The sequence below is a fragment of the Hyperolius riggenbachi genome, chromosome 7, assembly GCF_040937935.1.
Source record: "Hyperolius riggenbachi isolate aHypRig1 chromosome 7, aHypRig1.pri, whole genome shotgun sequence".
NCBI classification, from domain to species: Eukaryota; Metazoa; Chordata; class Amphibia; order Anura; family Hyperoliidae; genus Hyperolius; species Hyperolius riggenbachi.
In genome coordinates this window covers 296,278,161-296,290,338 of record NC_090652.1, presented here as the reverse complement: position 1 = coordinate 296,290,338, position 12,178 = coordinate 296,278,161, and the positions used below count along the sequence as shown (strand labels likewise).

At 46.7% G+C, this 12,178-nt stretch overlaps 1 protein-coding gene across 2 annotated transcripts in view; it reads left to right on the top strand.

Moving 5' to 3' along the window:
* Positions 1-1,591: 1,591 nt before the first annotated feature.
* The window catches only part of CNPPD1 (cyclin Pas1/PHO80 domain containing 1), a 32,945-nt gene continuing 22,358 nt past the window's right edge, over positions 1,592-12,178 (top strand). The window contains exons 1-2 of one of the 2 annotated variants that reach the window (XM_068247103.1): positions 1,592-1,748; positions 10,998-11,100. In XM_068247103.1, coding sequence (XP_068103204.1) covers positions 1,695-1,748; positions 10,998-11,100 — 157 coding nt within the window. In that variant the 5' untranslated portion in view covers positions 1,592-1,694. Of the gene's footprint in view, positions 1,749-1,922; positions 2,104-10,997; positions 11,101-12,178 lie in introns of those variants that run through there. The other variant, XM_068247102.1, reaches the window with a different exon arrangement.

Genomic DNA, 12,178 nt, shown 5'->3' with positions numbered 1-12,178 from the left:
AAAAAATAGCATATTTCATCCGACCAATAAAAGAAAAGTGTTTTTAAAACAAAAAGAGTCAAATAAATGATTATGTTCAGTTATGCACTCAATACTTGGTCGGGAATCCTTTTGCAGAAACGACTGCTTCAATGCGGCGTTGCATGGAGGCAATCAGCCTGTGGCACTGCTCAGGTGTTATGGAGGCCCAGGATGCTTCGATAGCGGCCTTAAGCTCATCCAGAGTGTTGGGTCTTGCTTCTCTCAAATTTCTCTTCACAATATCCCACAGATTCTCTATGGGGTTCAGGTCAGGAGAGTTGGCAGGCCAATTGAGCACAGTAATACCATGGTCAGTAAACCATTTACCAGTGGTTTTGGCACTGTGAGCAGGTGCCAGGTCGTGCTGAAAAATAAAATCTTCATCTCCATAAAGCTTTCCAGCAGAAGGAAGCATGAAGTGCTCCAAAATCTCCTGATAGCTAGCTGCATTGACCCTGTCCTTGATAAAACACAGTGGACCAACACCAGCAGCTGACATGGCATCCCAGACCATCACTGACTGTGGGTACTTGACACTGGACTTCAGGCATTTTAGCATTTCCCTCTCCCCAGTCTTCCTCCAGACTCTGGCACCTTGATTTCCGAATGACATGTAAAAGTTGCTTTCATCTGAAAAAAGTACTTTGGACCACTGAGCAACAGTCCAGTGCTGCTTCTCTGTAGCCCAGGTCAGGCGCTTCTGCTGCTGTTTCTGGTTCAAAAGTGGCTTGACCTGGGGAATGCGGCACCTGTAGCCCATTTCCTGCACACGCCTGTACACGGTGGCTCTGGATGTTTCTACTCCAGACTCAGTCCACTGCTTCCGCACGTCCCCCAAGGTCTGGAATCGGTCCTTCTCCACAATCTTCCTCAGGGTCCGGTCACCTCTTCTCATTGTGCAGCGTTTTCTGCCACACTTTTTCCTTCCCACAGACTTCCCACTGAGGTGCCTTGATACAGCACTCTGAGAACAGCCTATTCGTTCAGAAATTTCTTTCTGTGTCTTACCCTCTTGCTTGAGGGTGTCAATGATGGCCTTCTGGACAGCAGTCAGGTCGGCAGTCTTACCCATGATTGCGGTTTTGAGTAATGAACCAGGCTGGGAGTTTTTAAAAGCCTCAGGAATCTTTTGCAGGTGTTTAGAGTTAATTAGTTGATTCAGATGATTAGGTTAATAGCTCGTTTAGAGAACCTTTTTATGATATGCTAATTTTTTGAGATAGGAATTTGGGGTTTTCATGAGCTGTATGCCAAAATCATCAATATTAAAACAATAAAAGGCTTGAACTACTTCAGTTGTGTGTAATGAATCTAAAATATATGAAATTTATGAAAGTCTATTGTTTATTACATTACAGAAAATAATGAACTTTATCACAATATGCTAAGTTTTTTTTAGAAGGACCTGTATTTTGGTCCTGGCAATAAAACTTTGGGATTTGGGTGTTTTGGTGCCAGGCTGTGCCTCAGTAGAGCTGCTGAGCTGGGTTGCGCATGCGCAGTCGCAGGAAGTACTCCCTGTGGAGCTGCTGCTATTTTACTTGATGTGATACTAACGGTGGGCGTGGCGTACTGACATCATTGTTCCGGTCCTCTCCTCTGCTCCCGGAAGTTTACAGTCAGCAGCGGCCTTGTCTCCCGCCGCCCTGTCTCTCCTCCCGCTGTGTCCCGCCATGGCGCGCAGGATGCCCGGCAGGGGTCCCCCTCCGCCCTTCATGGACTTCCCGGTGAGTGTGCAGTGCGGCCCGTGTATAGCGGTGACACGCGGGCGACTCTCCTCCTGTACTTTCTATACAGTGTGGTGTGGGCGGGGTGGCTGTCAGTCTGAGGCCACGGGGTCTCCCGACACACAGGTAACAGGAAAAGAAGTACTTGTTGCCCCTGGCAACCTGTGACCTGGCTGTCATGGTGACAGGTGTGTCAGAGGGAATTAGCTGGCCTCTGGCTACAGGAATATTCTCCTCCTGGATAGAAGGCCCATCCCTCTACAATACACCAGCTTCCATGTCCTGTGTATGGAGAGGACAACACACGTTTCTTATTTGCCTTCCACCCCAGTATATAAGCCAAGCACAGTTATCTGTATGTTTAGTTAAAAAAAGACTAAATGTATGTTCTGTTTTTGGTATCCCAAACTTTTACCTCCATCTCAATTTAGGTTACAAAACATTTGTGGGAGTGTACCCTTTCCTCTCTCCCCTTGCAACTGACTGCTGATTTTTATATATTTTTTTTGTAACTTTTTTTTTTGTGTGTTTTTTTTTTTTTTTTTTTTTTTTTTTTTTTTTGTATAAAGCAGTGTTCCCCAACCCTGTCCACAAGGCCCACCAACACTGCATGTTTTGTATAAAGCCACAGAGGTAGTTAATCAGCTCTGCTGCAACACTTATCACCCCACCTGTGAATGTTTGCGGTTTCCTGCAAAGCGTGTACTGTTGGTGGGCCTTGAGGACAGAATTGGGGAAACTCTGGTATAAAGGTCAACTGTAGTGGGAGTTATGTGGATGCTGCCATATTTGTTTCCTTTTAAGCAATACCAGTTGCCTGGCTCTCTTGCTGATCCCGATTTTCCCAGTCATTTCAGCTGGCCCTAGAAGCCGCATCACCTAGTCACGCCGATGATTACTGCGCCCCCCCTTCTTGTGGTATTCTGACTCTACTGCAGCCAAACAGATCAGCAGGGCTGCCAGGCAACTAATTTTGTTTAAAAGGAAATAAATATGGCAGCCTTAATATACCTCTCGCTACAATTGTACTTTAAGGGCCCGTTTCCACTAGCGGCCGCACAGCCTATGAGATGCGCAGCAGCATTTCCTGTTGAGCGAGTACGCAGCCGAATCTTGTAAGCCGTGCCATGAACGGCTATGGGATTCCCTGCCACTCGCATGGAAAAATGCTGCAATGTTGGTAGAATCGCTATGGCAAGCAATTTGGACGGTGGCAGCATTATCTCCTATAGCAGAATTTCCTTGCGCGATGTGCCTGCGGGGAAACTGTGGGTTCGGCCCGATTTCCGCACTAGTGGAAATGGGCCCTAATGTTCGGTATTCAAAGCAGTTTCCCGTATGATCAGGTAATCTGACAGGAAGTTGCATAGTGTGTGCATGTCTCAACTGCTCCCGATCGATAACCGGATTGATTTTCCTGTGATAACTTTCGAAAATCAATCCCATTATCGAACAGGAGCAGATCAGACAGGACTTGAATAATTGACTGATTCCCGTCAATCGCATGGGAAATTGCATTGTCTGTACCCAGCATTAGAGTGTACCAGAGATCATGAATTACAAAGTAGAAAACCCTGACTGGAGCCAGTTACTGGGGCTGATTACCGCTGAACAGAGGGCAACAGGAGGATGGCGAGGGACTCATCCATGCTTATGGGGCTGGAGGAAGCCCCGGGTAAGAAAAAAAAATTGTAATTAGTGATCAGATGACCAGCAGGAGGGCCAGACAACTGGCATTGCTTAAAAGGAAATAAATATGGCAGCCTCCATATCTCTCTCGGTTCAGTTTCCTTTATAGGGAACCACAAAGAGAAGCTCCCCTGGGGGGTACTCGCCTCGGGTGGGGGAAGTCTTCGGATCCTATCGAAGCTTTCCCCATCCTCCTGTGTCCCACGGCGGCGGCGAAAAAGCTCAGGACGGCGGGGATGTAAATATTTACCTTCCCGGCTCCAGCACAGGCGCAGTATCGGCTCTCCGCTCGCTGGCGCAAGTCTCCCGTGCCAGCATAGTAGAGCAGACCCGATGGAGATCGGCTATTTTTGCCTATCTCTGTGCTGAGAGCCGCAACAGAGACCCTGCTGGAGCCAGGGAAGGTAAATAAATGTAGCTTGTCAAGACAGGGTTGCCGGAAACTTAGGGGGAGCCAGCGCTGGATTGCCTGCAGCTACAGGGGAGGGGGAAGCCTCATTGGGACCCAGAGGCTTCCCCCTCTTGAGGTGAGTACCCCCCAGGGGAACTGGTTTTTTGTGAGTCTCTTTAAAGAGAACCCGAGGCGAGGTTCTAACAATGAAATTCCCATACAGAGGCTGGGTCTGCTTATAGAGCCTAGCCTCTGTTGCTATTTAGATTCCCCCTAAGCCCCCCCCCCCCGCTCAGCGAGACCCCATTATTCACAGCCGCGCTGCCGACAACTGAGCGTGTCAGCAGTGGCTGAGTTTACCTTTGTAATGCCATTCTCCGCTCTCCCCTGCCTCCTGCATTGCTCCGGTCCCCGCCCACGTCCCTTCCCTCCACGCTGATTGGAGGGAAGGGGCGGGGACGGAGCTCTGCAGGAGGCGGAGGAGAGCGGAGACTGACGTTACAAAAGTAAACACAGCTGCACAGCGCGGCTGTGAATTATGGGGGTCTCGCTGAGCGCAGGGAGGCTTAGGGGAATCTAAATAGCAACAGAGGCTGGGCTTTTTAGGCAGACCCAGCCTCTGTATGGGGATTTCATTGTTAGAACCTCGCCTCGGGTTCTCTTTAACTGATAAGTATATGGATTTCCTTTTAAACAATACCAGTTGCTTGTCAGTCCTGCTGATCTCTTTGGCTGTACTAGTGGCTGAATCACACACCTGAAACAAGCATTCAGATAATCCAGTCTGAATCAGAGCACCTGATCTGCATGCTAGTTCAGGGACAGTCGGTGGAATCATTAACTGAGGAGTTGGGAGTATTGAGAAGGCGGAATAGGAGTTGGATGATTTTTGTACCGACTCTAAAGCCCTGGATCTAAGAGAGATGTGATATGAAAATAGAAAAGATTACTTTTGCTGGTTTCCATCTTAGGGAGGGTATTTGTTTCTCTGTGATGCCAAAAGTGATATCACTTCTGCCCTTCTCTCACTCTTTCTCTCTATTTTTAATTGACTGCTTATTTTACTGCTTAGTGTCCCTCTCACAGCAAACGCCTAGATAACAGGCTACCTTCTGGTCATAGTGTTCTTATCTTATCTGAAGCAGGAAGTTTATGTGCATTTTAAGATAAGCTTGTTACTGTAGCTAAAATAAAGACTCCCACAATCCTGTTAGCACTGGACAGTTTGGCACAGGTACCCAAGAGGAGAACTGCCCACTAGCAGACACCATTATCACATAATTTTTACAATTGCTGTTTTTTGGCAGTGTTGAAATGTATTTGTGTTCTTTCAACAAACGTAGGACATCCATTGAAATCTGAAGGTGGGTACACACATTCAGTGGTTGCCTCCCCAAAGGGATCGTACCTCGATCCATCAGATGACAGTTTGGGCGCCGAGTGCTGTACACATGCATGTCTGTTGCAGTGAAGGGAGAAAAGTGACAGTGTGTGACGAGGCAGCTTGGGGGGAGGAGTTAGGAGAATGGTGTGCTTGCGCCTTGCGGGTCGATGTTATTTAACCACCCTGGCGTTCTGATTAAATCGCCAGGGTGGCTGCGGGAGGGTTTTTTTTAAATTAAAAAAAAACTATTTCATGCAGCCAACTGAAAGTTGGCTGCATGAAAGCCCACTAGAGGGCGCTCCGGAGGCGATCTTCCGATCGCCTCCGGCGCCCAGAATAAACAAGGAAGGCCGCAATGAGCGGCCTTCCTTGTTTCGCTTATATCGTCGCCATAGCGACGAGCGGAGTGACGTCATCGACGTCAGCCGACGTCCTGACGTCAGCCGCCTCCGATCCAGCCCTTAGCGCTGGCCGGAACTTTTTGTTCCGGCTACGCTGGGCTCAGGCGGCTAGGGGGGCCCTCTTTCGCCGCTGCTCGCGGCGAATCGCCGCAGAGCGGCGGCGATCAGGCAGCACACGCGGCTGGCAAAGTGCCGGCTGCGTGTGCTGCTTTTTATTTCGTTAAAATCGGCCCAGCAGGGCCTGAGCGGCAGCCGCTGGCGGTGTTGGACGAGCTGAGCTCGTCCAGACCGCTCAGCTGGTTAAAGGCCAGCGATGTAGATCGTTGTATGATCTCAGGGGACACCTGTACACATGTTTGATTTTCGTCTGGTGCTGCTGCCTTCACTAAGTTCCATCTGGCATGTGTAGGTGTTGTGAGTTGGAAGTTAATAAGCACCTTTTAGCTAAAAAGGGGGGGGGGGGAATAAATGAATACATTGCAAAGTGAGAAGTTGGAAAATAGAAGAGAGATCAGGAAATGATTGATATTGGCCATGTGATTTGTTTATATTGCTTGTTCCACAATCAGCCTGCATCTTTACTACTGGCAGACATGAAGAAAAGCAGACAGGATCAATTGATATTATCTATAACCACACCCACTTACAATGTGATAGGCTAAAAGGTTGTTTGTTTTTTTTATAGATATATGTATGCACAGAGGGAGAGAGATACTGGTTATTTGGCACTTGGAAACAGCTATTATTTCCCACAATGCAACAAGGCTCTCAGACAGAAAACTGTCATGACTTAGGCCACATACACACATCAGACCATAGTCTTTGGAAAATGAAAGATCACAGACCAATCTTACCACCCTTCATGTAGTATGAGAGCCATACCTACACAGTCTTTTCTATGGAGCTGAACTCCCCATCAGACAGAAATCTTTGCAAGATGCTGCACACACAGATGCTGTACAGACACAAAAGATCAGTATCTGCAAAAGATCTGTTCCTGCCAAAAATCCATTCCTGCAAATTGCAATGATAGTCTATGGGATCTGCAGATCATCATACACACATGATTTAACTGACATTCATCTGCAGATCAGATCCACCAGGATGGATTTTCAGATCTGCAGATGATTGCTTGATCTGCAGATGAATGTCAGTTAAATCATGTGTGTATGATGATCTGCAGATCCCATAGACTATCATTGCAATTTGCAGGAATGGATTTTTGGCAGGAACAGATCTTTTGCAGATACTGATCTTTTGTGTCTGTACAGCATCTGTGTGTGCAGCATCTTGCAAAGATTTTTTTTCTGATGTGGAGTTCAGCTCCATAGAAAAGACTGTGTAGAGTATGGCTCTCATACTACATGAAGGGTGGTAAGATTGGTCTGTGATCTTTCATTTTCCAAAGACTATAGTCTGTGTGTATGAGCCTTTAAGGTTCTGACTGCACACTGTGGGAGGGGTTCTACCAGAATATCAGCCATACAGACGTCCCTGATGATCTATTAGAGAAAAGGTAAAGCTACTGATTGGGATAAAGTTCAATCCTTTTTTCCAGTTCCACTTTAAATTGTGTGGCGGAGGATTTATGTACAGACTCCACAGCTCTGCTTCCAATCAACGTACAATCAAATCATTTTGAATAAATACAGAGGTGTGTGCCCCGGTCCTTATTATGAATTTGCATAGGTGTGAAAGGAGATCACACGGCTTTTCCAATGAGCCACTTGCAGCCACCTAAGGCTTATACACTACATACGTCTATAAAACAGTTCTCAGTCTGTAAAACATTATGAAGCCTCCCCTGGGAAATGCTCTTTGGCCACATAATGAATATATACTGTAAATCTTTTTACAGCACTTAGGGAGGGAGAATAGACGTGTTATCTTTGCACTACATGTATGTTCGTACTTTTCCCTCTCTGCATATGTGTATGTATAAATATAACATTTGGCCTGCCCTTGATAAAAGTCTGAAGGTAGCTTTAAAGTCATGAAAAAGAAATCCCATCTACATAGAATCTACAACGCTGTTCTAAGTATAGAAACTCGCCTACGATGGTGAGAATGCATTTTTACTCTCCTTGCCTCACCCATCGGAAGCTACTCTGATGTACCACTCCACACCCCATAGCAACAGTAGGCGTTGCTTGGCTGTAGCCTAGTGACACCTCTGTATTGCATTAGACACCAAACTCAGAGGGACCGAGTTCTAATTCCTACCTGTGAAAGTCATAGTGCATGTGAACACACCTTAACCATTAAAGGGACACTTAAGCCAGGAAGAAAAAAATCAGTTTTGGTTGCTTGGGGCTTCTACCAGCCCCCTGCAGCCGTCCCGTACCCTCGCAGTCACTCACTGAGCCTCCAAAAAAAAAATATGTATGTAGGTGTAATTTTACTATTTGGCCGCAAGATGTCCTCACACATTTTCTTCCGGACGTGTACTGTTAGTATGCGAACAGGCAATAACACGTGTATGCGTTACTTACTTTGTTACAATGACTGCAGGCATCTCATTGATGCCGGCGATCATTGACATGGGGACTTAGATCAATGAATAAGAACTGCATTCCCATTCACTGATCTCCCCACTTACAGGCGGCGGTAAGAAAGTATGTGGAAGTTGTGGGCGGCGGCCATTGACAGTAATAGATGAATATCTACGTCCCTGGGCAGGTACTGAAGTCCTGCAGAATGAAGATATCCCATCTAATAATATGAAGTGGTTACAGGGCACCTAAACTGAGAAGAATATGGATTTCTCCTTTTAAAATAATACGTTGCCTGATTCTCCTGCTGATTCTGTGTCTGTAATACTTTTAGCCACAGCCCCTCAACCAGCATGCAGATCAGGTGCTCTGACTGAAGTCAGACTGGATTAGCTGCATGCTTGTTTCAGGTGTGTGATTCAGCCACTACTGCAGCCAAAGAGATCAGCAGGACTGCCAGGCAACTTGTATTTTTTAAAAGGAAACATCCATATCCCTCTATTAGGGCCCGTTTCCACTAGGAGCGGTGCAATGCGGCTACATAGCCGCATTGCACCACAGGTGTGCTGAAATACATGCACGCCAGTGGAAGAGTTTCCACTGCGTGCATGTTGTGCGGTGCGGAGCAATCCGAAAATCTGCAGCATGCTACAGATTTTCGCACGGCCGCATCCCCCTGCAGCCGCGTCCCATCTCCTCCATAGACTTCCGCATCGGGAGATTCGGAAGTGATGCCGGCGGCGGAAGTGATGCGATGCGGCTAGATAGCCGCATTCGCAACACTTGTAGTGGAAACGGGCCCGAAAGGTTAAAGCACTCATTTTATGTAAATTGCGTTTGTGTGCGCAGTACATAAATGAGTTGGTCATTTTAAATATCAGTGTGTAGACACTAGACAACATTGTTGGAAAGACTCATCTTCTGTCTTTGTCACCAGTAAAGTTTTCTGGGATGTCAGTTGTTTGCGGCAACTTCTGTATAGTGTGTATGGACCGTAAAGCTATGTCCACACTTTCAGTTATTGTAGTCTGGAAAGATCTTTCTGGGAGCGATCCCTGTAAGGGTGTCCCTCTAAGGAGACTATAATAGAAAAACAGAGATGAGTCATTATTGGACCAACATAGATTACTAACAGATCACAACATAGATCACTATTTTTTTTTTTCCTTTTTAAACCATGCCAGTTGCCTGGCTGTCCTACTGATTGCTCTGACTGCAGTAGCGTCTGAATACCACATCTGAAACAAGCATGTGGAAAATCCAGTCAGACTTCAGTCAGAAACATCTGATCTGCATGCTTGTTCAGGGTCTATGGCTACAAGTATGTTCAGGGTCTATGGCTACAAGTATTAGAGGCAGAGGATCAGCAGGACACCTAAGCTACTGGTATTGCTTAAAAGGAAATAAATATGGCAGCCTTTATATCTGTTACTTTAGGTTCCCTTTAAAGTGACACTGAAGCGAGTAGCACATTATGATATAATGAATTGTATGTGTAGTACGGATAGGCCTGGTGCACACCAAAAACCGCTAGCAGATCCGCAAAATGCTAGTAGATTTTGAAACGCTTTTTCTTCTTTTTCTGTAGCGTTTCAGCTAGCGTTTTGCGGTTTTGTGAAGCGTTTTTGGTGTAGTAGATTTCATATATTGTTACAGTAAAGCTGTTACTGAACAGCTTCTGTAACAAAAACGCCTGGCAAACCGCTTTGAAGTGCCGTTTTTCAGAGCGGTTTGCGGTTTTCCTATATTTAACCTTGAGGCAGAAACGCATCCGCAATCCAAAATCTGCAGCAGCCCGGGAGTATGCGTTTCTGCAAAACGCCTCCCGCTCTGGTGTGCACCAGCCCATTGCAATACATTACCCAACCGGATCGCAAACCGCAGCAGAACCGCTCTGGTGTGCACTAGGCCAGAGTTAATAGAACATTAGTGAAAAAAAAGTCTCATTTTTATTTTCAGCTATATAGCTTTTTTTTTTTTTTTTTTTTACATCAGATCATTCTCTCATATTTGCAGTTTACAAACTACGCTCTGTATTTTAAACTTTGGAGCAGAGCTAATGACCCTTTAAACAAACTTTCCAGCAGTAAAACCTTAAAGCCAATGGGTACCGCTGTAAAAATAAAAAAGTGAGATACTCACCTAGGGAGAGGGAAGGCTCGGTCCTAATGACCTCCTCTCCCGGTGCCCTCGGTGCTGCGCTGGCTCCCCCATTTGCGTCCGCCGCCGCAGGGACTTCGGGAGCACTCAGGCTTCCGAAGATGGGCCGCTCCATACTACGCACGCGTGAGTGCATCATAGAGAGCGCTCGCGTATGCGTGGTATGGAGAGGCCCGTCTTCGGGAGCCCGAGTGCTCCCGAAGGCTTCTGAAACATCCCTTCGGCGGCGGAAGTGGCAGTATTTGACTGAACTGGTAGAATACTGCTACGGAGGATCCTGCGCGGGACCGGACACCGGGAGAGGAGAGGGAAGGCTCATTAGGACCGAGCCTTCCCTCTCCTTAGGTGAGTATCTGACTTTTTTTTATTTTTAAAGCGGTACACATTCACTTTAAACAAACAAGAAACTGAGACAGGTTGAGATAAGTGCTTCAGAAAACAGCACTGTAGTCGACCAAGCTTGGTCAGAGAGTTTAGAGGAGCTCTTTTGCATAGATAACTAACGTTTCTTAACTCTTCCTGTACTGGAAACAATGGCGCTCATATCTGTACTACTAAAGTTCTATTTCTTAGCTGTGCTATGCATACAAATCCTTATCTCATAAGTTTTTTCACTTCAGATTCCCTGTAAGAGGTGTCACTGATATTTCCGTTTCCTTTTGCCTTCCACACTTCCTCTTCTTACTACAGGTGCATCTCTGTAACTTGCATTGATGTGTTCTTCTCTTGCAGTTTTTGCCAGGACACCCACAGCTGAGCGAGAGAGTCCGGAAACGGCTGTACTACGGCTGGGAAGCTGAGTGCCCCATGGAGAACCTGTCTAGCCCTGTGGCTGGTGAGTGCAAGCTGATCATTAGGGCAAAAGGCATCAGTAAGGTTTTGCTGGGTTGGGGGTTTAATAAAGCTACAGAAGTTAGATTTCTGTGAATGTTTCTGCTGACTGTCTGTACAGCCATCCCTGAAGACATGAGGACCGTCGTTCGGCAGAGATCAGGACTCCATCGTCAAGCTCCTGTGTAGGGCCGGGGCTGTACAGACGTATGGCTAGGCTAGTGACGCTTTCTGTTGCTATGTGGGGAAGGTAGTGCAAGCTAAGAGGCATACGAGGAGTGTCACAGAGTGAGCAAGGAGAGGTGAGAGCAGCCCGATGCGGCTGTTGCCTAAACCGCATGAGTCTGTAACTGTGAGCAGCATAGGGGTGCAGTATCTGCATGGAGTTTGTATGTTTTCCCCATGTCTTCATTGGGTTACCTCTGGGCACTCCACCTCACCCCACATCCCAAAAACATACAGATAAGTTAATTGGTTTCTTCCTAAATTGTCCCTAGACTATGATGAACATATGGCTATAGCAAGGATTAGATTGCAAGATCCTCTGAGGACAGTCAGTGACATGACTGTGTACTCTGTAAAGTACTGCAGAAGATGCCAATTTTACATAAATATATAATGCTATATTATAATGGGCAACTGTCCCTGCAGGGCAGGGACAGTTGTCTTTGTGTAGCTGGGTCCGTGGTTTTTGCTGCTGCGCATGTGCGCAGCACGGACCCAACCTCACACAGGCAGGACGACAGGGACTGGGCCAGGGAGCCAGGCGGGTGTGTGAGCGGGCGGCCGGGTGTGCGGCGTGTGTGTGCGCAACGGGCGGGTGCGTAGACAGACCTAGCCCAGTTTTTTAAACGGGCTAAGGTCACTAGTAATAATAATATGGTAGCACATTATACCAGGGCTGTGGAGTCGGAGTCGTGGAGTCGGGCAATTTTGGGTGCCTGGAGTCGGAGTCGGGAAAAAATGCTCCGACTCCTAATGAATTTGTAACTGTAATTAAAATAGAAAATATGATAAAATGTTCTATTTCTCAGATTATAGTCATTAAAAATAATGTATATATACAGTAATAGCTGTGCTTT